A 27,103-nucleotide genomic window follows, 5' to 3' on the forward strand; every position below is an offset into this window, starting at 1 on the left:
TTTGACCATTTTTAAATCCAGAAGTGGACAAATGTCATGCAGAATTAGCTTCATTTTTTACTTGCATCCTAAGGTCCAGTCAGCAGCTAAAGACAGCTGTGAAATACTTACTCAGGAAAATGGGGATAGATTTATAAAATAAGGGGTTATTGACAGTAGTGGTTTTCACTTACCTTCGCTACCGGTTTGGGACTGTGAGCGTGCACCGCCGCTACCGATTCGCCTGAACCAGGGCGAACTGGTAGAAACCCACCACTGGTTATTAAATACATAGAATTGGAAGGTACATATCTTTATACATATTTCCATCACACATGAATCTATTTTTCTTCCCTTCTCTTATCCACATTTCTTGGCCAATTTGGTTTAAGAGAAGATCAGTACTTTTATGGCCAGTATTTTTAAATTTTGACACAGTTCATTACCAGTGCCTGGGAATGAGATTTTTCATTGACATCATCTGTCTGAACCCAGAGGGCAATTCAAGCAGATGGGCCAGATGAACAAAACACAGAACTGGAATTCAATGAAATAGGTAATGTATCCCATATGGCAGGGATGGGGAATCATAGCTTTTTTATGACCTGTGAACTTCAACTCCCAGAATTCCTGAGCCAGCAGGGTGTCTTTAGATACATTGGCCACCAGAAAGCAATACATGTCTACTTTCATCCTTACACTCATCAGACAGTTGCACTTCAGATGACTACAATATATACATGTAGCCATTAACTTACAACCATTTATTTAGCGATAATTCAAAGTTACAATGGCACTGAAAAGTGACTTATGATTGTTTCTCACAATTACTTTTGCAGCATCCCCATGGTCACACAATCAAAATTCAGATGCTTGGCAACTGACTCATATTTATGACGGTTGCAGTATCCCAGGGTCATGTAATGACCTTTTGCAATCTTCTGATAAGTAGTCAGTGAGGAAGTAAGTCAAGGACTCAGAATTGTATACAGTCCACATTCTCTTAAAACTAAACTTCATAATATATAAATGTATGTACGTATAGTATGCATATTGTACATACTGTTTCTCTTTCTGAGAGCTTCCTCTATAGCAGATGTGTTAAACTTGATTTTATTGAGGGGTGCATTAGGGTTGTGTTTGACCAGGGGGGTGTGTGCGGGGGGGGGGGGGGGGTATGGCCAGCTTGACGTCACTCGTGTGATCAAATGCCCCTTTTGCTAGCCACGCGCGGCCCTCACAAGCTCCGTTTTTGCTGCCAAAGCCACTGTGGGCCGGTCCTTCGTGGATCTGGCCCATGGGCCTTGAGTTTGACACACCTGCTCTATAGTATCCTTCAATCTTGGCAAATAGTCCCTAGACAATAAAAGCAATAATTGGGCAGTGGGGAAGAACTATGTCATTAGCCAATAACTTTAGGCATTGCCACCTCAAATTTGAGTGTGATTTGGATTACACAACTTGGACCAACAAGAATAGTTCCCAATATTAATGGAAGAGAGATAGACAACTCTGCTCTGTACAGTGGTGGGATTCAAATAATTTAACAACCGGTTTTCTGCCCTAATAATTTCTTCCAACAACTTGTTCACCAAACTGCTCAGAAAGTTAACAACCGGTTCTTCCGAAGTGGTGCGAACTGGCTGAATCCCACCACTGGCTCTGTATAATATATGAACTAATGTTTCAGCTTGAAAAACTTTTTTAAGAGCAACAGAAACCAACTCCCTACTATTGGGAGAAAAAGAATTATGAAAAGGTGCCAAAAGATAATGCTGGCTGCTTCAAAGGCATAATCATGATGCAATTCTTTGGTGTCAAAATCCGCTCCAATGTATTTAATGATGGGAACTTGCTAAACCACCTCCAATAATGTTCTTGATATCTGGTGCTTAGCATATAGTTTACTAATCATATTGTAGATTACCTATTTCTAATTTATTACAACATGTCTGCTCTTCATCCTCTCTCCTCAGTCTTTTTGTATGAGACCAGGTTGGTTGACATATGTAATCCAGGAAGCTAATTTTGGTACCTGAGTTGGAATTAAGTTTTATTACTTCTGATAGAACTTGGCCAAAGCCTTAAGTCTTGCCTATCTTCAGATACCAGTTTTGCCATTTCTGATACTGAAAGGGGGGGGGGGGCATGTTTCAACTCGTTAGCCCTGTTGTAAGAGCTGTGTAACGCACATTCAGAGATAGGACTTTATAACGTGCCTCCTGTGTCAATAAAGGTCTTGGATGGCTGAGTTTCAGGATGCATTATAAAAGCTTGAAGTTGTTAAAATGCCAGAAGAGTGAAGTTCAGCAATCTGACAGACTGAATCAACATCTGCCTTGTTTTTAATGATGGCTTTGGTGTTTGCCTTTATAAGAGATTATGATAGTTTAATGCAAGGATAGCCACCTGGTGTGCCTCCATAGGCTGCTGTTTATAAACATCTTTGAATTTTAGTCTGATGCATTCAAGGTCAAGCCACATTGGTAATTTATGGTTTGAATCAACCCATCTGTGTCTTTCCTCTGTGTGCAGATTATATTTAAATGCAGTCATTAGCTGTCCAAATATGTCTATGGCATCAGTAGAAATTAAGCTAGTGAAGATTTCTATGGTGGATCAAGATTTTTAGCCATTCAGAACACCAGCTGCATTCTTGATTTTTCAGTGGATGTATCCTCTATTATTACAAAGCAGTCACTTTCCAAGTGTGGCTTCATCACCAAAATGAATAGATGATGTGTCATAGCATTAGAGGTCAACCATCAAGAATAGATCATCCACTGTACTCTGAAAAGTTGTATACAGGAGAACAGTCCTTAGTGAGAGAGCCATTTAATATGAACAAGACCAAACACGGGGCAGCCATCAGACACAGAAACTGACCAAGATACATCTCTGATCCTTGTCACTTCTTGATAATAATGGGGTCACCACCATGTATTTTTCAGCACATTTAAACGTCTAAAAAAGGCCATCGCTAGTATCCCTCTAGTATGAAATTTGAAAATCAGATATCAGTGCTTCTTTCGAAATTGATATCCCTCTGGTGATAAGAGGGACCAGGTGCTTGGCTACATTCAGACTTGGGACTTGGGACTTGAAAGAACTGTAGTTCTTTCTGTAGTTTGTTGCTCTGGAAAGTGATGGGGGTGCTTGAAATGGAATTCTTCCCAGTTTCTGAATCCCATTCTCCCTTTTGATAGAGTCATATTGTATAGTGGGGAATTAACCAAACTATGTGGGGAAATTCTACATGGGGAAGGTGACAGCTTGTTCTCCTTATTACTTTGTCTGATCACTGAAATACACAGCAATTTAAAGGATTTTTCCAATTCCTGAATCTTCCCTCAGTTGGAATCCTTGAGATGCACAGCAGCCTCTTTTGGCACACATCCCTTTCCAGCAGTCTTATCAACTGCAGTCTATATGGGCCAGTTTTTGCAGCTTTCCTATGGTAGTATCTCATGTGGACTATGGGGGAAGTGCTTGAGATACTGAGATTGCCCAACTATTACTATTCTCATAGGAGTTTTTAAAGATCAAGCTAAACAGCTGCTCCTCCAAAGTAAAACAAAAAGAAAGCATATAATGAGCATGTAACTTATAGATAAAACTTGCTAACTAACCTAATAGAGGCAAGCTTCCTCTTATTTGTTCAGCTTTGGGGGAACAATTATAAAGCTAAACCTTTAAAAACTCCTATGGGGATAATAAGAAAGTTGGCCAAGAAAGCTTTAATACACTGGCATTTTTCAGCCAAGTTGTAGTCTGAAGGTAAGGAAAATCTCTTCTGGGGCTAGAAACCCAAACTATTCTCAGATAAAAAGTCCACCGATTACACTTTGACAAGCTATATAAGAAACGTCTTAATATCCATTTTATGTTCAGTAATTGAGTTTTTTTAAAAAAAATAGGTATTATGGTATGAGCTGAATGCAAACATGCCCAAAATACAGTGTCCTCATTTGGTGCATTGTTTATTGTGGCATGAAATCCCAGACTCTAGTTTCATGATTATTTCTCCAGCTATAACTGTGCTGGTACCTTCCTCAGAGAGTGACTTAATGTTAAGAGAGGAGAGGCATGCACTCCTGAGTTACAATTGCTTCAGGTATGCTGCTTACATTCTGGGGGGCTTGAAATACTCACATTTCTTTCCTGGCAGTTATTACTTTGTCAATCTTCAGCTGATTAGGAGCTGCCTGTTCATGATTGGCTTCTGATGTGTCATCAATCTCCTTTCTCAACAGTGTTTATGACTTAAGAAGACCCTCAGTTACAATAATAACATGAAAGACGATAGTGGCATTGTGAAACTGGGAAATTTCTTTCTGGTGCAACTGGAGAAATGTCATAGAGGTAGCCTGCATTTGGAATGGTTGTACAGGATGTGTGTGAAGACTATCTGTGGCTGATTGGAAAAAGGCTGTTATTATTTCCCTTACACAAAAAGAAAAATGTTTCACAGGAAAAATGAAATGTACAATTGCAAATTATAATGAAAAATGGTGAAAATTTAGACTGCCCAGATGAATTACTGTGTCACCCAGAGGCAAGTTCACAAAAGACTTCCCAATTCTGATTACTTTGGTATCATTCTTTTCCTTTTGTATTCAAGGTGACTAACAGTGGCAACATTTGTAATCCAACATTTGACCAAGATGCTTGTATTAATAAGCAATGCTATTAAAACTGAGCAAAAAATCAAATGTGTGGAACTGGGGGAATAAGCAAGGGATATCCCATAAACATTGCCCTGTAGGAACCCAGTGTCTATCCCAACATTACCATGTTATGAAGACTTTTCTTTAAGGCCATAGTGTTTTGTTGCACAAATGTACAGTCATAGACCTTTAAAAGGTAAAACTTCAATTCTACCAAGGAAAAAAAAAGGCAACAATTTTTCAACAATTTATTATTTTGAAGAGGCTTGTCATTATGAAAAGTTCTGTAGAAAACTGTTTTCCCTGCTTTCAGGTTCACAGTACTCAAAAGCAGAAAACTGTTATTAGTGAAAATTCCAATAGAAACAAAGTTATGTAGGAAACAATCTTGGCACATAAAGTAAAAAGCCCTTAAACAACTTAGTTCTCAAAACAGTATCTACCATGCAACAATACTGGCAAGAAATGCCCATTTCTAATGCTCGTTACTCTCATCCATTAAGACATTAACATGGAAGACACTTAAATCTGGTTTATATAAAGTTAAATTGCATATAAATATGATCTCACCATAACTGACAGTCTTTATACAAGCCAACCACTCAGTTTAACAGTTCTAAGTAAGTAATAGGCACTTTGCCTTTCTGATTTCCTCGTTCACCCATCAACCAGTCTGAATCCATGCCAGGGACACTGTACACTGTTATCACCTAGAAGCAATAAAGAAAACATTTATTTATATATGTAAACTGTAAGCCACCTTACTCCAACATAATTCTGACTGGCAAACAGAACAAAACAATGTATTTTAGACAATATCAAAAATAAGAGTTGCAGGTACTGTGACAAGAGAAAACCCACTTCCTGGATCATTCCAGATTATACTGTTTAATTGAGGGGACGACAGCATTCCAACTCTCCCAGATCATTGAGGGTGGGCAGTAACTATGGAAGACAGACCTTGGATAAGCAGGCCCCATGCTATGAACAGCTTCATAGGTGTCAAACAAACATTGAATTGTACTTGGAAGACTGGTAATCAGTTCATGCAACAGAGGGGTTACATGGGCATAAATGGCATACCCATAACTGTTTGTGCCATTACATGTGGAACCAGATGCAGTTTCTTCAAAGCTGTGCCATGTGGCACATACTGCAAACTAACTCAAGGGCCTTCCAATCCAGGCATAGGTGCCAAATAGCACATCAAAAATCTCCTTGGCCACAGTGACCACCTGATCCTCATGTAGGAGCCATGAATCCAAAACTCCCTCTAACTGCACATCAGTCTTGACTGGGAAAATGTAACTTTGTCTGGCATTAGATAGAACATTTTCAAATTGGTCAAAATACCACAGCCACTTAAGTCTTGTCAGGATGAGGTTGAGCTGTTCCTCTTCATCCAGGACTCTAAATAATCCATATCTGCCACAGCCCTCTGAAGTGTAACCTAACTAACTTCTAAACAATCTTCCACAGAATAGAAAATCTAAAGACCAGATGAAAAATTATCCAGGACTGTTGGATCCAGCAAAGGCTTCTTGAGGATGGAACATGCTACCTTCAATGCAAATGGTATCATTCCCTCTGAATGAATGAAATTATCACAAGGATATATCACATCTCACCCCTGGGCAGTGTTCACTATTCAGGTGGAGCACGGATTTAATAAACAAGTGGACAGGTTAAGAGAATGAAGACCCTTTCTCTTTCCACAGGAGTTACCAGACAAACTCACTCCAGAAAAACAACACAGGTCCTTGTTTTTTTCACCTTGGTAAACTTATCCAGTTTTAGATTCTCTGAGTGAATTTAAACGAGTTTACATGCTAGATACCAATTCCTCACATCACCCTCCAAATAATTCAATGGCTCATCTTTCCCCAGCAAGAAACAAGTCACTTTGAAGAGAGATGTTGGGTGGCTATCTGCAGACATAACAAGGGCAGAAAAATAACCATGTTTTGCCACCCTTATTGCCATGATGGAATCCCAGATATGGCTCTTACTCATACTTGGTCAGATTCACTCTCTGTTTTCTTCTAACAATGTTCTAGCATTTAATCTCCCAATGTTCCTCAGAAAAACAAAGATCTCTTCCAGATAAAGGCACAGTAAGAGGCCACATAGGAGCAATCCAACACAGGCCCATTCCAGGCAATAACCAAGGCTACAGTTTAACCATCTATCAGATCCTTGGGATAAAAAAAATCCACAGTCCACTTGAAACTTCACAAGATCTATCAGTCACATAGAGTAGATCAAAGTGAGGGGGCAATCACCAGTGAGCAAAAAGAGATCACACAGTAATCTGACCAAGGCAAAGGCCTTTTGGTAATATCATTCAAACCCAGATCACACTGCAATTGTTCCAAGACAAAAGGCAGATCTATCGTACTTTTATAAAATATTTGCTTTTATTTAAAAATAGCAAATGATTACCTCATCTGCAAGTAGTGATAATTCACTGCTGTTTGCAGCATCATAATCATAAAGTACTCTGGCTTTTCTACTACCACTTGAGGGCTTCAATTCACCAAAGCTTGAAGAAGCTGCTGCACTGCTTATTGAAGATAGTGAGGGTGTAACAGTAGCTGAGGACACATTACTAGAAGAACTACTTGGAACACAGGTTGAAGATGACTGGTTATTGTTGGCAAGAACCGTAGCTGGAAAGCTATAAAGGATGAACATAGAATTAATTATTAGATAAACATTAATTTTGTAACACACTTTCAAATAACAATTTTAATGTGGAGTTTCATCTTCCAATATAATTTTCCAAAAATAAGCAATTCAATTTTTGAACTACAAAACACAATGTACAAAAGCTTCCACAAAATATAGCTTTAAAAACTAAATTGTACAAGTTACAAAATATTTGATTCAAATTGTCCTAGATGACTACTTAGTGATACAAACTCCAAAAAAAACTAGTCTTTGCTTCAGAGGAAAAGTGTGCAATTAAATTCTATCTATAATGATCTTTGATGTTAACGGAAATTTTCCAGAAAGATATTCTCAAGAATTTGCATTATCATGAAATCAGAATAGTCACTAAGCAAAATTTTTAAAAACCCTGCCAATTCTATTTATTTTACCTCTTTAGTTGAGGCACGTAACTATAGATTTGATTATTTTGTTACCTTCCAAGCTGTTTCTGAAGGTCCAACATATACTGATAACATTGTGCATAGTAAGTCAGCTGGGCTTCCACAAAGTCATTTAAACAACGAAGATGATGTGCCTATGATGCAATAAAACACAAATATTAACAACAAAATTACAGGGATGTTTCCATCATTTAAAAATACAAGGATGTTAATTTGGAGGATATGGGGAAATTAAAGTTTTAAGGATTACCTTTATCAGATGTGAAACTGGTAAATTTTACAAATAAGACAATTAACATAGGATAACCACTAATATAGGCAATCTTTGTTAATGACAGTAATTGGAACTAGCAACTCCACTGCTAAGATGCACGGTCAGAATATGATATCACGTGACCACGTCAACTTACCATAGCAGTGGCAGCATTTCCCATTGTCATTGTTAGGTGATCGCAAATGTTGATCACATGATGCTGGACACTGTAACTGTTGTAATTGTGTGCCAGTCACCCAGCACCCTAATCATATGACCATGAGGACTCTGCAATGGCTGGAACTTTGAAAACCAGCCATAATGTCCCACTAGTTGCATGCTGTTGTAACTTCAAATGGACCCTGAATGAGTGGTCACTGAATACAGACTGTATCTGAACTTAAATGGGGCAAAGGGAGGAACTTGTATCAGAAATTCTAGAGCATATTTTATTTACTAGAATCTTATTGTATCAGATGATCTAGGATAGTTGAAGGAGTGACATACATATAATCATTTTAACATTTAGTTACTGTATAATTAATTACTTTTGATTTTCTTACCCTTGACAATTAAGCGAAATTATCTTCCCTTTTATTCTGTACTTACATGTGTACTGTTAATCCCTTCCAACAGAAGTCGAGTAATTTCTGCTTGCCGGTCAAACTCACTTTGGGCTATCCGTACTTCCTGTTCAGACTGAAAAATATATTACAACTTTTCAGAGTATTGATAGCACAAAATTACTTATGCTGTGGGCAAAATATAATACATGGCTCAGTAAACGGTGGTTCTTCAACAGCCAGCTCCCGAAATAGCTAAGCACTGTGTTTTTCACTGGAAGCAAGCTTATTACAAGTCTAAAGGCTATATTGACAAAATAGGTTTTTTTTAAAAAATAACATTTTCAGCTAACCTATATTGAAAATAATTCAGGAGCTGGATTCTGAAAAACAGCTACAGTATATTTCCATTCAATGTAATGTAGTCCTAAATCACCCTGACAGAGGTATTAATGTTTAAATGAGTGCCAATACATGTTTCTTTCAGATCACCTGTCAGAAAGTATAATTTTTTTTGGGGGGGTGGAAGAGGGAATTGGCAGCAAGATTGTCTACATGTGCCATTCCCTCTCCATTTTAAACTCTCAAAGCAATCAAATGAGTGCCTGAACAAGACTATACAGTGAGAAGTAATATGGAATGCATTTCAAATACAGAATTGGAGACTAAAGCTCATAGATTAATCAAGCAAGTATTTAACCCATGAAACAAATTAGAATTATCTTCTGTTATGGAGTTCATATATATATTTGGAGTTTTTTGGTAATTGTTTATCATTTTGCTATGACCACACAATTGACTGCTGAATTAAGCAATAATATTTATCTCAGAACATCAGCAATTCAGCATTATTTATCAACACTTTCACTTAGGAGTACTTACTTTTGTCACTTCCTCTGCCCATATCTTGTAAGCATAAAGATGTAAAGAAACAATAAGAATTTATATTGCTATGCTTTCCTCACTGTTCATTTTTTCTCCCAATATGAATTTGTGATCATTTCATGGATTTATTTTATAATGTAACGACCATAGCTTGATATTAGTTGAAGTTTAGTCTACTGAATATTGTTATAGTTGATAGTGCTATTACTAGTGCAGATTCTTACAGGATGGTTTTCCAAAATTATCATCATCATTACCCTTATTTGTTATATCCATATATTATTATACTTTTACTGCCAGATAAGACCTTTATGCAACAATTTTCCTCATGGTAGTCTAAAAACAATTTGTAGGAAAGGAAAATGTAGAAACAGGGATCTTCAACATTCTGTCAGCAGCTTAAGACTTGAAACAAATAGGGTATTTTTTAAATAGACATTCAGTATTTGGATCCAGAGTGGTTTTTCTAGAAAAAAAAAAGTCCCTTTGGGCTTTGATTCATTGGAGATTTATTTTCTTTCTTGCCAGACGTCTCTTGACTCATCTATAATGTTCAATATTTTAGAGGTGATGTAGGACATAGAGTAGGAGGGTATATATACACAGAGATAAAATTCCTCATTTCTCAAGAGTAATCTTCCCTCTTATAGACTTCTGGATCCAAATGAATTAAATGTGTCAAAAGAATAGTCCTAAATGTTAAAAATACCCTATATCTTTGAAAGCAATAAAAAGAATACAATCTAAATAGCAATTGACAGAATTATGACCAGATGGATGACATTTATTTTGAAAAATGGCTTCTATGAGCCAAATCTATTCAAAATACAACTACTACAAACAATAATGGAAACATAAGTGATTTCTCTTGCTATCCAAGCCTGCCTTTGACATTTGAATAATTTAGACCAACCCAATGGTTACAAAAAAAGGATCCACTTATTTTGTTATACTTATGCATTAAAAACAATACAATATTCAAATTGCTAGTGCTCACAATTACAGTATTATATCTTTTAATAATATTGCATTTTAAGTAGTGTAATTCTGTTCTAAAGGATTCCTATGAAATTATATATGCATCAAAAGCTTCCATGATAGTACTGAGATGAGTAAAAATATTTTCACAAGGCCTTAAAAGGTATCAAACTTATGAATAAACAGCTTTTAAAATCTATTTGAAATTTCAGTAGAGTGAACAATTTCTTATGTCGAAACCGTAACTTTATAATGTAGAAATTTTTTGGGGGAAAAAGAAATAGATGAAAACACCAAATGAATGGAAAAATAAACAAAAGTGGTGAACTATCTGAAATTAAAGTGAGATGAGTAACACTGAAAGGAATATTGCTAGCCATGATCATTACATAATGAAATTGCCAATCAACGTATAGTCATGTAGGTCACTTCTTTCCAGTTCATAGTATAGAGCAGGGGTCCCCAACCTCCAGTCCATGGACTGGCACTGGTCTGCAGCATGCCAGAAACTGGGCCGCTGAAACAAGTGAAGCCCCATCACAGGATGCAGGTAACATGTGAAACCATGTTCCCTCTGGTCTGTAGAAAAACCTCTCTCCACAGAACCAGTCCCTGGTGCCCAAAAGGTTGGGGGCCGCTGATATAGAGGAAGGAGGAAAATGAGAAAAGATAGATTTGGATGAAAAGATAGATTTGAGAGAGGCTCAGAGTCCTAGTCTAAGAAAAACTCCATCTTCAAAGAGACAGAATTATGAATATATTTAGTGCTAGGAAAGATAAGTGATGATAGATTACTATAATATTAAAAATTTCTTTATAGCCCATTTTAACTTATTTACTGAAATTCATACATTTGTTGAAATGTTAATTGAGTATACACCATTCTATATCTTCCCCACCGTGTCATGTTAAGGGCATATAAAGAAAATTCCCACGGAACAAAGGGAGAAAAGCCCAAGGATTTTTAAACCAGAAAAAGGGGTTGGTGGTGTTGACAAGACAGACAGATAATTCAGAAATTAATGGAATTTCACTTTAATTTTGAAGAACAAAAGGAGAAACGAGTACTCCTATAGTAAGGAAGGAACATGATACCAGTCTCATGAAGACTGGGATTGAGTGTTGTAAATTCATTTTCCTAAATGCTGCTTGTAAGAAAAAAACAACAACGAAAGGAACTCATATGCTATGAGAATGATGAAACATGATAAACCCTTATGTCTAGAACAGGGGCCACCAACCTTTCGGACCTCAGGGACCACTAAATTCATAATTTTAAATCCCGTGGACCACTATTATGATCTGCCTAATGATCAACTGGGTGGGCGTGGCAAGGTGGCCATGTGACTGGGTGGGCGTGACCAACTTGATGTCATTCACGTCGAGGAGCACCTTGCCAGCCTCTACTTGCTACTCCCCACCTGCCCGCCCGGGCTCCTTAGGACCCCAACAGAAAGCAGTTGCTGGAGCTAAGCAGCCACCATGAGAAAGAGTTGGCAAAATAGCTCGCTCAGTTCAAACTGGATCTGACCGAGAAGGAGGCTCAGCAGAAGCACCTCACTGAGGACTACGAGCATAGGCTTTCCAAGCAGAGGGAAGACCTGTGGGAGTGCAAGGCCAGGTACCGGCGCCTGAAGGCTCAGCGGGCTGAGATGGTCAGCCAGTTCCAGGCCATGATGCTGTCCTACTGGAACGAGGCCCTCCGGCTCTTCACCATCAGTGGCACTTCCCTCCAGCCTTCGCCCAAAGCCCCACACCAGAAGGCTGAAGCAGACCCCAAATTGGAATTTCTTCCCCCTTCCGACCCACACAAAAAGACCCCGAAGGGGGAGACTCTCTGCTGCAACAGAAATGTTCATTGCACATATTTGGCCCAGGGGCTGTAGTTTTGAGCACCCCTGATTTAGTGCAATATAAAAAATGCAAATAATTTTTCTGCGGACCACCAAAATTTGGTGACTGCTGGGCTAGAAGATGCAGCTGAAGAAATGTTAAGGTTTGTTTATGAGGTGTCCATGTGACACGTTTAATGTGTATGAAGGCTTGCCTCTGTGAATGATTATTAGAAGAATGGTAATAAAGCACAAGTGAATGCCAAAAATACAAAAATGTTAAAATTGAACGTGCAGCAAATGTTAGACTACATGACACAATCAGGAATATGGACAGGAAAATCAGTTGTCAAAAACAGTTGCATTTTGAAAAGGAAAATGGAGTGAACATTTGCAAGGTGTACTTATTTATTTATTTATTTATTTATTTATTTATTTATTTATTTATTTATTTATTTTATTTCTATACCGCCTTTCTCCCGTAGGACTCAAGGCGGTGTACAGTCAAGAAAAATATAGACACACAATCATCATAAAATTGCTAATTAAAATTATTACTTAGTTTGGTCAATTAAATAAAACCCAGAATTAGATAACATTTTAAAAAATCATTCACATGTTCATATGTTTAAATGGCAAAGCTCAAGCTGTTGAAACTGTGTACATTCTGCCGGTGTCTACCATTTTCATTTCTTTCAACAAACAAGTATAAAAATATATGTTGGGGTCAGTGGTGAAATCCAATTTTTTTTACTACTGGTTCTGTGGGCGTGGCTTTGTGGGTGTGGTGTGGCTTGGTGGGTGTGGCAGGGGAAGGATCCCCATTACTGCAAAATCCCCATTCCCTCCCCACTCCTGGGGGAAGGATATTGCAAAATCTCCATTCCCACCCTACTCTGGGGCCAACCAGAGGTGGTATTTGCCCGTTCTCCAAACTGCTCAAAATTTTCACTACCAGTTCTCCAGAACCTGCTGGATTTCACCCCTGGTTGGGGTAATTTAAGTTATAGAAAATGCAGCAGAAATGTTTGAAAGTAGAATGAATGGGGAAGAGGAAAATCAAGTAATGTGTAGGATGGAATTGATGAGTTCCTTAAAAAAGTGAGGCAAGTTTAAAAAGCAGGGTCGTTGTTGTGGGGAAATAAGAAGGAAGGAGTATTATGTCACTGCCTTGTGTTACCTATAGAGGTGGGTAAAAATCAAATAATACTAACACTACTATTACATCTTTCTTTTTTATCTTGTATTTTTTCTAACTTACTCTTGTTTACCCATTTTCTATGCTCTAAATCAGAGGTCTCCAACCTCTGGGCCATGGCCAGATACCAGGCTACGACCTGTTGAGAACTGGGTCATACAAGCTGTGGGTGAGCAAGCTAAGTTTTATCTGCACGTGCATGGGATCTAGGTTGCACATGAAACCATCCCCTCCCTCCAGTCTGTGGAAAAATTGCCTTCTACAAAACTGGTCCCAGAAAGATTGGGGACCACTGCTCTAAATACTGCTGCTCACCCTAAAGGTTAATAGTATAATGGGGATTCATGCATATGCATATATCATTTCCTAAATACATGCAGCACCTTGGAAGGAGGACAAGAAACACAATAAAATTATTTAAATGATTAGTTTTTTTTCAATCAGCAAACTGCTCTTTCAGATACATCTCCACCTCCCAACCAGTATGGTGTTAGATATGCCAACATGGTGACTGATGTGGTTCTTCATCTAAATAAATAATACTGATCAGCAGGAAAGCAAGAGGAAACACCTGAAGAAATGTTATGAAGACAAGAGGCCAACAAACCTTCAGCCATTTTACATGCAGCAAGTTGAGCATGTAAGAGACATTTACCATAATATTATTTTCATCAGGTGGAGACAGGTTTAGTTGCTTAAAGTATAAAGACAAAAGGATGTTATGTTGCAGAAAAAAAGCTAGAAAATGCAATGTAGATCAATTAATTAGATTGCAGTATCATTAGGCAGAGCCAAAGATATAAGAAACACATTGTCTGATCAGTGATGCTTCTTGAATAATTTTTTTAATGCTTTTCAATATACAGAATGTAGTACCTCCAGACTATTTTATCTGTACTATTAGATCATCACTTACTCCTTACCTACACATCTTAGATAATACACGTATTATCTACCCATTTAGCAAACAGAACTCATTTGGGTCTGGCAACTCAGTCATTAAGTAAAGCAGTTGCTAAGTGAAATCATAATTGTGCTAATGATCTGACTTCAGCTTTCCTTTGCTTTCAGACCTATGAAAGTTGGGAATTCAAGAACTGATTGTAAAGTTACTCTTTTGTCATCACTGCAACTGCAGAGAGTCACTAAATGAGGTAGTTGTTAAACAAGAACTACCTATAACTAGAAGGTTTTCAATGTATTTTCGTTAAGCATGATCTCCCTCAGGAAGCCTGCACAGCTCTTGCAATTATTTAGATCAGAGCTGGGAAATCTGGTCTCCTGGGTGGCCCTAGGAGTCCATCTCTTTTATTGCTGAAAATTGATAGTTGTTACTTCTCATTTTGCACTAGGCACTAATGATTGATTGATTGATTGATTGATTGATTGATAGATAGATAGATAGATAGATAGATAGATAGATAGATAGACAGACAGACAGACAGACAGACAGATAGATAGATAGAACGAAGGAGGGAGGGAGGGAGGGAGAAGGAGAGAGATGGAAAGAGAGAGAAGCTTTGAAGTACAAACTGTATAATATGGATTCACTCCTTTTATGGTCTCTCCTAAAATATTACGGTAGCTGTTGGCTATAAAAAATGTTGCCTAGCACTCATTTAGACACAAGCCATTATAGTGTCACAAAAATATTGAGGAAAAAACACTAATACCTGCTTTTTCAATTTAAGTCAATTTTCATTTTGCTTTATATTTGAATTAACAGTTGCAAGTAGTTGTGTTAAGAGAAGTACAAATGATTTCTCCTAGTTTGTCAGCTGCCCTAAACAAGTAAATACATACATACATAACATACAGAGCAGCCTTTTCTTTAAGAACAGCCTATAGGAAAGGTTCCACACAGATACAGTGAAAGCCTGCAAAGGCTAACAATTCTTATTTAAAATGCACATATATACACACAATATGTCCTTCCACAAGCCAAGAAGACAAGTTTGTTGTGTTGTGCTTTTATTTAATTTAAAAATGTATAAGCCCACCCAATTCTATAATGATACTGGACGGCCACAATGACCCTCAGCATTATTAGTGCTGTATTTTTTATTGGATTGTTTTTTTTAGTTAGCATTTCTTGATTAATGCAGTTTTTTGTGTTAGTGTTTGGATGGTCTTAGTTTTTGTTTTTATAAATGGACTTTTGAAAGTACGCAGTATCTAATAATGCATAATTATATTTGTATATCTAATACATAAATATACACCTGAAGCAGATTTTTGTCCTGCTTCTGAAATACTTTCATCAGTTTATGAGAGTTTTCAATTCTGGATGGTAATAATATCCTCTTTTTTTTGCATTAATTAGAGATGGTCACATATTTATATGCCTATGTGCCTTCGATACATTGTACCTGTTAACAGTTTAGTAAATGCATCACCTTCAGCTTTTTCTGCATAGCCTGGTTATTATGATTCATGCTCAGCTTTAGCATTGCTGTACTGTAGTCAGCTCTCTTTCTCACCAGAACATCTCAGAATTAAAGCCAATATAATATTTTTCTCCTATTCTGTGTTCTTTCTTGAAATTATGTACCTGGAGGTAGCATTAATTATGTACCTGAAGGTAGCATTTTATAGTCTTTCTTACACCAATCTAAATTCCTAGAGGTACTCCTTGTTTTCTAAGTAACATTTCAAGAATTTAATTTCCCCAGTATTGTTCTAATTTCTGAGACTAGAGATTTCCTGTTACAAAGTCTGGCCTTAAGCAGAACAAAGTTCTTCTACTAATATGTTCACAGCCACAAACCCTTTAACCTTGTTATATGACTTTAAAAAAAAAATTAAAAACCTACAGTGACTGTTTTTAAAGAACTGGATCCAGACTTCCTGTTCTGGAAATGAAAGTTCGCCTAATATTCATAAAAAGTGTTTCATCCAGCTAAAGCATTCTGCTGGTGGAAGTATTTTGCTGGCTCCTCTCTTCTCTTGCAATACCCAACCCACCTCACAGGTTGTTGTTGAGGGAAAAATAGGAAGAGGAAGGTGTATTAGATATATTCACCGCCTTGCATTACTTATAAGGTAATAAAGGCGGGATAAAAATCTAATATATAAATACTTTGTGCACTCTAAAATCCTGCATAAACTTTTTTAAATGTATACATGATTATAAAAGAGGGTAAGGGAAGAACTGAGACAAATTGCTTATTAAATACAAAATTATGTATTGTGAAGTTCTTAAGAAGCAGATCTTACTTACTAAAGCACGAGCCTCTGCTACTTTTGCCTTTTTCAGTCGAGTTTTGGCAGCATCCAAATCTAGCCTTTTATTTTGTAATAGCTTGCGTTCTCTCTGTAAAAAAAAAAAAAACCAAAGCATTATTATTTGGGACAAAATGTGAAAGATTCCGTTTTATTTCACAAAAATGAAATAGCGTAACTACTTCAATTTCTTGTTCCTTCTTGGATCACAGAAGGTTGCATATCAGAGATTGTGTTACATTTCTTGATAATGATACCAAATGCTCAACTACAACAATAAAAATAATTTCTTTGAGCTTTCAGAATTACTTCATGTTTCATTCAGAAATTATATTAATAACTTACAGTAATTGTTTTATAGTCTCCTTCAATAAAATTTCTAAGAGGCGTAAGGAAGTTTATTGCAGCAGTCTGTATTAGTTCTCTGTCTGCTGCCCCAATTCTTTTCTGTGTTTCTCCACATTTAACAAGAGCATTTCCTGCAATAAAAAAATTGATTGCATAGTTTAAATAGCAATATAGACATAATTACAATTACAGGTATTTAACTTAGAAGTGTTGACACCATTTATTCAAAACACCCTTAATTGTGTATTATTACATATTTAAATACCACATTTTTTATAGTATCTTCAAAATATTATTTTCAGTACCCAGCACATACAGTAGCTTCAAAATGTAAAGGTATAGAACACTTTCAGAACAATGAAGATAAATTATTCATCATAGAAGTAATATCTAGTTAACTTCATTTCAGACATATAAACTAATAGCTGCAACTTGCCATATGCTGTTCCTGGGCCAAATTCATTTCCAGCATCAATCATATGCTGGCCCTGTAGTTCTGGATTATTCAGACGACTTGGTGCTTTGCGATCCAGTTTCTCATAAACAAATTCTTCTATTCTAGCATCTGGCAAAAAATAAAACATATCATTTCTTCGTTACAGGTAATTCTTGGATGGGATGGGATGTGAGAATGAGCCTGGAAGGGTGGGGCGGGGGTTTGAGGTGGGGAGAAATATGTTGCTTAGGGAATGATCAGCTAAAAGGAAAAGCCCAGAACTGAGTAACAGACAAAGAAACTTAGATAAAAGCCATACTAATTTATCATGAGTAAAAAAAGACAGGAGACTTGTACTTTCAGACTTGCCAATTTTGTAAATGTAGCCTTACGTTAAATTAGAATTAGTTCATTTTGTCATATTTCCTGTCTGGTCTTCTTAAGAGGCTGACCCTGGGTTGCATCCAATCATTCAGCAACTATTCATAGCTACTACAGCACTGAACAAATGGGATTTATGATCAATCCTTGGAGAAACAGCCATCGCAGCATCCCAACAGTCATGTGATCTCGGTGCTTGGGTGCCTGGCTTGCAATTTGGAGCCATGTTACATGATTGCAATTTCTGATGTTCCCTGCCAACTTCCTACAAGCAAACTGAATGGGGAAGCTGGCAGGAAATTGGAAGTCACTCCTGCTGTTTTTTCATCCACCTTCACTCTGTAGTGCCCACCTGCAGCACCTTCACCAGCCACACACTCACTGTGTAGTACCTGCACCCTGCACCCACCCACCCACCCACCCCACCATGGCAACCATGCTCTCCCTTGCATTGCCTGCCTTGAACTCCCACCTGTTCCCATTTAATGACCTGCACAATCTGGTGTTACAATGGCAACTGGGACTGCTGGGATTGCCATTGCTAAGTAATGTGGTCACATGACATACTTTATGATCACATCATTTAACAATGGAAATCCTGGCCCCAATTGCCATTGTAACTTGACGACTACATATACAACCAGACTTGTATATTTTGTAATAATAATAAAAGTTTCCCCTGTCTAGTCATGTCCAACTCTAGGAGGCGGGGCTCATCTCCGAAGGAGCTAGAGTTGCCCAAAGAATCTCTCTATGGTCATGTACCAGCATGACTAGACGCCAAGGTGCACGGAACACTATTATCATCCAACTGAAGTAGTACCTATTTATCCAGTCACATTTGCATGCTTTCAAACTGCTAGGTGGGCATGAGGTGGGGCTCATCAAACCTTGAATTTCTGACATTCAGAGAATTATACTATCAATTTTATTGTATCCTTATCACTTAAGACACGGGAGTCAAACTTGCAGCATCACACTGCCATCATGTGACCTTTCATGATGTTTTCCCATTTGCAGAGCTGGGGTGGGTGTGGCTGCACGTGACACATCCAGCCCACAGTCCGCCAGTTTGACACCCTTGACTTAAGAAATTATAAGTTTGCTCTTTATTTTGAATCAATTTATTTTGCAAAATTGTAAGCTTATCTTTATAGTTAACATTTTAAGTTCTGTAATTATTATATAATTTGTATATATTTGTACAACTGAAAAATGACATGTGGGTTCATGAAGAATTAAATGCTAGTTTCTCATAAGTTAATAATTCAGGTTACATTATATATGCAGATAGAACTTATCAAAATGCAAATAAGTTAATGGCAAAAGAAAAATAAAATTTTGTTCTTACTTGGGTTTGGCTGCAACAACACTTCTGTCTGTTTCATAATCTTTTCTGTCCATTGTTTTGTACAATCTGCTTTACACAAAAGATTTTCTAGGTGAGCATCCAATTCTGTCTTCTCTGCTTGCCCAAGTTTCTCTTCTGTAAACTACATTGATTAAACAAACAAAAGCACTTCTCAATATATGAGCAAAACAAATTGATCAGCAAAAATAGAAAATACAAAAGTTTGCCTCAATTTACTCATTTAGTTTTTTTATCTTCATATTACTAAAAAAAAACCCTCTCTGATATATTTAGCTAGAATGTTAAAATAGGCATGCATGGCTTTTCAAATACAATATATACCATTTTTTGTAACTGTTATCATATCTTATTGGTCTATACTCAAATGACAGATGTATAAAAGTGTCAATAGAATGTGACTTTCAATGGTGACAAGAATTAACACTCTTTCATTTTTTGCATGGCTTCCCAAAGTAAACAACACAGCAGCAATCTATTGCTGTGGGAAGAGAAAAGAGAACTCAAAAATTTTCACCTTTTAAATTCTCTTTAGTAGAAAAAACATATGGGGAAAAACTCACAATAACAATTATACATACTCTGCTGATTCACAACATGTATTTATGAATAGATTTCCAGGTTTCAAAGTATTTCCATTATGTTTGTTGTTGTAAGCCGCCCTGAGTCCTTCGGGAGAATGGCAGCATATAAATCGCATAAATAAATAAATAAATAAATAAATAAATAAATAAATAAATAAATAAATAAACAAACAAACAAACAAACAAAGTGGAGCAGAAGACAAAGGGCAAGAATTTGCTGCCAGAGTTGCCAATTATATTGGTATATTTATTTTACTTTATTTATTAAATTGATTCATCACCCATCTCTCTGTCATTCAATAAAACAATATTATAAAAGACTGAAACGGTAAGATAATAAATACAATATAAATTAACAAAGCAATAGCTAAGCTAGTGGAGGGGCATACAATAGAGTGGTGGTGGAATCTTCTAATTCAGTAGCCACCTCTAGAATGACACACACACACCCCGTCCAGACCAATTAGAGAACCAGGTTGTAAGACCTTTCTGGAAGATCCAAACTGTGGGTGCAGATCTCATAGAAGGGATACGATGCTCCAGAGGGAGGGTACGGCTCTTCTCCTAAACCTCAGCAAGTGGGATGGGCCAATCCCATTGGATGAGATGGTGCCTCAGGTAGCCTGGAGATAAATATCACTTGATTCCAGAAGCTGTTTGCCTCAGCCTCAGCATTATAGAACAGCCCTTCCTTTCCCACCAATATGTTGTAGGCATTCTTATCTACAGCAGTTAGACACAGGGTTTTTCAAGTTCCATGTTAAAAGAAAGAAAACTTTCCTCCTCACAGCTTCAGAACTTGAGGGGAAGGGGCAATAATGTAAGAACAAATAATGACTGGCTACTAAGGGTTTGCATCCTCAATGAAAAGCCTTCCTTTGGTAACATGTTTAAACAAGAGATGCCTATGCAATTCCTGAAATTTGTTATCCTTTGCAATCTGATTCATCACAAACTATCTTTGTCGGCCTGACAGATGATCTGTAGAAAAGGTCAGGCAGGGTGTAGTTGGAATAGTTTCCCTAAATCTTTTAACAGCTTTCAGTACCATTAACCACATGGTATTCTTCCAGTTTAGTTTGTAAGTAGGACGCAGAAGTTTTGGTGGCTCATTTCTAAGGACTGTTTTCAGAAAGGGACTTTGCTAGATTATCATTTGACACCCCATTATGTGCTTATGCTAAAAGAAGATATATCATTTTAGTTCTACATAAGAATGTCTGTACTTTGGGAATGTTGTACCCAGAATCAGTTGACAGATGGGTGGTGAATAAATTTAATAAATAAATAATAAATTTTACAGTAATTGTAAAATATATATTTTGTCTCCGGAATTATATGACTAAATAAATTAATTAAAAACAATATTTATTTTTTTTTTGCATTCTGTAAATTGAATGTTTATCCTGGAATGACTTTGGTAGTTTATGTAGATATTGGTCGAATTATTCAGATTAGAACTACTCTCTCTCTCTAAAGGACTAGGTTCACATTTACATTTTAAGCATGTTGATCCAGATTCTTTACTAAAATGAAATAGCATACATATCCCTATGATCTCTCTTTCAGAAGAGCTTGATCATTATTGATTTTCTGAATAGTTTGCTATAGTAATTAAGGTGTTGGTCTAGAAATCAGGAGACGGTGAGTTCTAGTCTATGTTAGGCATGAAAGCTAATCGGTGACTTTGGTCCAATTAGTACTGTCTCTATCTCACAGGGTTATTGTTGTAGAAAAACAGGAGGAGGAAGAAATATTATATATGTTCACCCCCTTTAATTACTTATAAAGTAATTAAGTGGGATAAAAATAATATAAAAAACAAAATATTCCAGAAGATTGCCTCTAAATATGACATTCCAATCAATACCAAATAAAAATGAACTGTTTATCTTGTTTTAGATTATGATTAATCTCTCAAAAATGTGAGATTTAGAGATACCTTTAAATATTGCTTTATTGCTTTGTGAAATTTCATGAATGCTTAAGAAGTATGCTAGAGTTACCATATGGTTAAGTATTTGGTGTTATACAATGTGTAAATGAAATACAGCATGAGAATGTTGGATAGAATCTTCAGTATGCAACTTTTATTAATGAATATTACTTGACAGAGATATGAATTTGTGCAGGTAATCTCAAAAGACTATGTGATATACATTTTATGGACCAGTTATACAATTACCTTTTGCATACAAAATAGAAAATAGAAAGGAAATAGAAAAATAGATAGCCAAATATCTAATTCATGATAACAATACTACCATGATAACATTACTATTACTATGATGATCTACTAAAAAAATAAATTATTAAAGCCTCTAATAACTAGTTTAACTCAGAGCAAAACTATATTTATTTGTAGCCAAAAAATGCAAAATGAAAATTGTTTTTCATATAGAAGTGAACAAGTCAGCATCATAAGACTAGCATCATAGGATCTCTTAATTAGAAGATAGTTTTGTTTGTTCTCGTTCCAGCACCAATGAACAAACTACAAATGAAGAAATGTAGTTCTTAAATTAGAGGAAGTGTATGGAAGTACAGTAGCCTGTTAAGCTATTTAAGAAAAATATTAATTTTTATTTATATTAATCTTTAGCAATTAGCTTGAAGAAGGGGGACAGGACATCTGTAATCTGGATCTTTTCCATTTCTGATTGGCAAAAGGCTCCAAGGTATCACTCAGTGATGGGTTGCTACACTGCTAAGTGCATCTTTGAGAGAGTAGACAATGTCCCCCGTTTAGGTGGAGGTGGTAGTTTACGTCTTCCTCATGAAATGATAGCTCAGACTAGAAATTCAGAACAATTATCGACTAATCTCCAACCAACCCTTTCTAGGGAAAATTGTTGAGACGACTTTGGGGCAACAGCTGCAGAAAGCCCTGGGGAAACAAGATTTTCTAAACTAATTCCATTCTTAGTTCAGAGCTAGATATGCCACCAAGATTACAAAATAATTTGTTACTCATTGGGTCATCACTGCAGAGATGTTTCCTTACCTAATTCAGAGAAACAGAATGACCATGAGCATGGCAGAAAAGCAATGGGAGTGACTTCTGACTTCCTCATTGACTTTCCTTGTAGAAAGCTGGCAGGGAATATTGGAAATGATGATCACATGACCATGGCTGAGTGTAACAGTGGCCACAACTTTACAAAACGTCAATCCTACAGGAGTCATGGGTGCTACATTTTGTACACATTATGTAAGTTAGTCTGTTAGAGGTATGTTGATTAAAAAACCAGTGCCCTAAGGTGCACTGTTTCACCCAATTGAAGGTTATAATCAAACACAAGAGTTTTAGTAGTATATAGATGCTCGTGGATGATCTCTAGTGAGATTGGGATATGCAATGCAATCTGTTTGGTATTGCTTTATCTCTGAGCTGCTTTCAATACTACATATATCTATAAATAAAAAATATTATAAACTTGGAGGAGATTTTGCAAAGGGCCATTAGTGTTGATGGCCTGAATGGAGAAAGCAAGAGACCAGCTGAGCAAACATCTGTTGTGCATATTGCCTGTTTTCCTCCCTCTCTCTTTTAAGTTCATTGCAATCTAAACAATTGTAAATAAAATACAGTATATATTATGAAAAGAAATGTGTAAAACCATTGTGCAGAGTAGTTATTAGCATTGGCCCCATGGGATGGGGAATGAAGGGGCAAAGGAGATTTCTAATATAAAATTCTGTTCCACATATCATTTTAATGATTATAAACAGACCACAAGGCCCTCAACAAGAGAACTTTTAGGGATATCCTTCACATAAAGACATCTGTATGTCAAGCAGCAACCTGTCTCTCTCTCTCTCCTACACTGTTCCTTAGTTGTGAAAAATTCAGTCAAAATATTTGGTATATTGGAAATGAGTTGACTTAGTCTTAAATGTTCTTTTAGCATATTTACTTTACAATATGCATAGCCTAGGGCTAGGCTATTTCTAAGGAATTCTGGACAAAGTACAAAGTCAAAGCAAACAAAATAAAAAACCAATATACAATAAGTTAAAATAATATTAAACATTAAACAATAAATTGCTTGGAAATCAAATCCACAAATCAAATCCAACTAAACTCAGGGCTGGACAAATGCTGGAATAAAATTGACCTGGGTATGAAATGCTGGCAATATAGGGAGAGGTATGTCACAAAATGGGGGTCACCGCTATAACATCAGCATACTTTTCATTTTGTTATTCTATCCCTATAACTATTAATATCATATAAGGAATTAAGTCAAGATTTACATAATGAACTATAAATATTATCAATAAATAAACAGTACTTAGCCAATGAAGGCTCACCTCAAAAATAAAGCAGATCAATTCTGTTTAGGACCAGGATAGTGAGCCTCTAAAAAACTCTGGAACTATAGGCTAGATCCCTAGACTGGAAAATCAATCATGGCGGAAGGCATTGGCAAACCATTCTTATTGGTGTCCAAAAACTATATACAAATGGTGGCCACAGTGTTACCAGCAACTAAAAAAAAACTTTACTATTATCCTGCTTCTCTCATTAGTTTATATTTTAAAAAAAGAGATCAGAAAACCTATCATAAAAACCAAATGGATGGTTTAAAAATAATATATAATAGCAGTTTAAGGGTGGGGCAGAAAAACGTTTAACATGGTTCTAGTTATATTGGCAATTATGCAACTAACAGAATTTTACCGAAAAATGAAATGCCATCCTGTTATTAACTGGAAAAACTTAAAGATCTCCAGTAACTTTGTGCTATGGCAACAATTGCACAACACAGGAAGTCTGATGTAAGTGTAGTTAGGAACAAAATATAGTATAAAGCCACAAATTCATCCAATCTACCAATAATGCAAATATAAAAAAGTGAACGTTAAGCAAAAGGGCACAATTCCTCCCTTTCACCACCATACTATATATTAACAGGAATAGGCTTATTTCTTTAGAATGAGAAGGAATCAACAAATTTGATAATATATCAGGCACCGTAAGACTTTGCAGACAGGCATTTTCTTTTTGCAAAGTTAAACATAATCTCAATGTGCAGAGTCAGTTGTACCAAGTTACTCTTGAGCTTAAGCTAATAATAGCTGAGAGCACATGCTTTATTTTTGTTTTTCAAATGTTACAAAGGGAGACACATGGAGAGGCCTCGCTTTGGTTTTTTTTAATATTATTTTACTTGTACTGTACTCTTCCAAAATGACAGTGAGAACTCTAGACACTGGTCTAGAAAGGCCACCACAGTCAAATACAGTTAGCTTAACGGCTTGTAATTATTTGTCTGCAGAAATCTAATTTAAGTGAAAACAATCATGGCACAAGAACCTTGCTGGATCAAACTGCAGGGCTAGCATTTTGTGTCACAAAGTAGCCAGTGGGGATGCACTTGGAAAGCTTCAGGGACAGAATGAATGGCAACATTTTCATTCCCAAAATCCAATCCTGTACTGAAGACATTAGTTTACCATTTAATTTACAAGGTTAGTAAGCAGCTATCACGACCCACCCACCTGCCCCACCCAAAATCTTCCATCAACCTGTCCAAGTCCCCCCTCCCCCCGTTTTTTTTTTTTTTTTCAAACCATACGCCCTGGCTGCTAAGTGACAGGCTTGAAAAATTCAAAGCGTAGTTGTGTGTTGCGGGGCAAAAAAAAAATTGTTCTGCCAATCCTTAAAGTCCCAGCATTGAACTTTTCACACCTCGTCTAGAGCAGGGGTCCCCAACCTTACGGACCTCAGGGACCACTAAATTCATCACTTTAAATCCCCCGGACCACTAATATGATCTGCCTAATGACTGGGTGGGTGGTCATGTGACTAGGTGGTCATGTGACTAGGTGGGTGTGGCCAACTCAATGTCACTCACATCGAGGGGCGCCTTGCCAGCCTCTACTCATCCCCCCCTCCCAGCCACTCCTTGCCCACCCACCCAGGCTCCTTAGGGCCCCAAAAGGAAGAAGTTGTTGGAGCTAAGCAGCCACCATGAGAAAGAGTTGGCAAAACAGCTCAGTTCAAATTGGATCTGACCAAGGAGGAGGCTCAGCAGAAGCACCTCACTGAGGACTACGAGCATAGGCTTTCCAAGCAGAGGGAAGACCTGCGAGAGTGCAAGGCCAGGTACAGGTACCTGGAGTCTCAGCAGGCTGAGATGGTCAGCTATTCCAGGACATGAGGCAATCCCACTGGAACAAGGCCCAACGGCTCTTCGCCCAAAGCCCTGCACCAGGAGGCTGAAGCAGACCCCAAGTCAGAATTTCTGTCCCCCTCTGACCCACACAAAAAGACCCTGAAGGGGGAGACTCTCTGCAGCAACACAAGCCTTCATTGCACGTATCCATCCCAGGGGCTGTAGTTTGAGGACCCCTGATTTAGTGCAATATAATGAAATGCAAATAATTTTTCTGCGGACCACCTAAATTTTCTCGCGGACCACCAGTTGGTGACCGCTCCTCTAGAGGACCATTGGTGGGGGTTTTTTTCCCGTCTTCATCCTCCTTCCGTCTCCTACCTTCCTCCCTTTCGCGGGAAACGCCCCCCCCCGCCCCCAGGAAACGGGGAAGGAGGCTGGCAAACCAAAACGGAATAAAAGAAAACCCAAAAAAAAGAGCGGGGGGGGGCGGGGGAAGCGGGCGAAGGCCGGGAAAGAGAAACCTTTGCGTAAGCGCTGGAAACGGCGGGCACTTAAGCCCGTTGCGCTCCCCAGCGACCCCGGAGGCGGCGAGAACAGCCGTAGGGCAAGGGGCACCAAAACAACCCCACCACCACCACCACCCCATTATCCACGCCTCTGCCTTCTCCGCCTATGCAGACAGCCCGGCAGAGCTGGGAAAGGAGGAGGAGGAGGACGAGGACGAGGCCTAATTTGGCTCCTGATCAACCGGTTGCTGCCCCAGTGCCAGAGGAGCTGGCTGGCTTCCATGCCAGTCGGGGAGGGGAGGGGGGAGGGGGGAGAGGGGAGGGGTGGGGTCTCGCGCGTGCAGCAACGGCTATGGCCAACGCCCGAAGCCCTTCTCTGAGAGGGACGACTAGGCGCCCTCTTCGCCAGGAAGGGAAAACAAGGCTTCGCTTCCTCGGCACTGCTCTGCCTCCTTACCTGTACGGCTCGGCTGAGGAACGTGCCAGCGTCAGCCGCCAGCTTCTTCACATTGAAATCCATAATATTCATCTTTAGCGGGAGCCGACCAATTCGGGGTGTGTGTGGGGGGGGTGGCGGTTTGGTGGCGGCGGCGACCTGCCGCCCACCACACTTCCTCCCTCTGGAAGCGCCGGGCGAAGGCAAAGGCGGTGGCAGTAGAAGGGT

General features: G+C 38.0%; 1 protein-coding gene across 2 annotated transcripts; it reads right to left on the reverse strand.

The window, feature by feature from the left end:
* Positions 1–4,880: 4,880 nt before the first annotated feature.
* On the reverse strand, positions 4,881–27,103 carry SH3GLB1 (SH3 domain containing GRB2 like, endophilin B1). Of its 2 annotated transcripts, XM_070941229.1 has the most exons (10): positions 26,897–27,100; positions 20,294–20,431; positions 19,207–19,348; positions 17,475–17,603; positions 17,036–17,169; positions 16,689–16,781; positions 8,622–8,711; positions 7,793–7,893; positions 7,089–7,323; positions 4,881–5,356 (listed from the first exon to the last, which is right to left on the reverse strand). In XM_070941229.1, the coding sequence occupies exons 3-10, from the start codon at positions 19,241–19,243 to the stop codon at positions 5,249–5,251; spliced, it is 927 nt and encodes a 308-aa protein (XP_070797330.1). In that variant the 5' UTR covers positions 19,244–19,348; positions 20,294–20,431; positions 26,897–27,100; the 3' UTR covers positions 4,881–5,248. The 2 variants fall into 2 exon arrangements, with proteins under 2 accessions (XP_070797330.1, XP_070797329.1); XM_070941228.1 differs by lacking the exon at positions 20,294–20,431 and having other exon boundaries at positions 26,897–27,103.

The sequence above is a fragment of the Pituophis catenifer genome, unplaced genomic scaffold, assembly GCF_029215685.1.
Source record: "Pituophis catenifer annectens isolate HBS135680 unplaced genomic scaffold, rPitCat1.0.hap2 SCAF_3, whole genome shotgun sequence".
NCBI lineage: Eukaryota > Metazoa > Chordata > Lepidosauria > Squamata > Colubridae > Pituophis > Pituophis catenifer.

Bases quoted from the DNA above. Each gene is read 5' to 3' on its own strand.
- SH3GLB1 (XM_070941228.1), bottom strand. From the start codon at position 26,968: ATGAATATTATGGATTTCAATGTGAAGAAGCTGGCGGCTGACGCTGGC. The intron at 17,604-19,206 runs GTAAGAACAAAA...ATTTTTTGCCAG, and splicing joins GTTGTTGCAGCCAAACCCAA to ATGCTAGAATAGAAGAATTT. The intron at 16,782-17,035 runs GTAAGTTATTAA...TTTTTTTTACAG, and splicing joins GAGACTATAAAACAATTACT to AGAGAACGCAAGCTATTACA.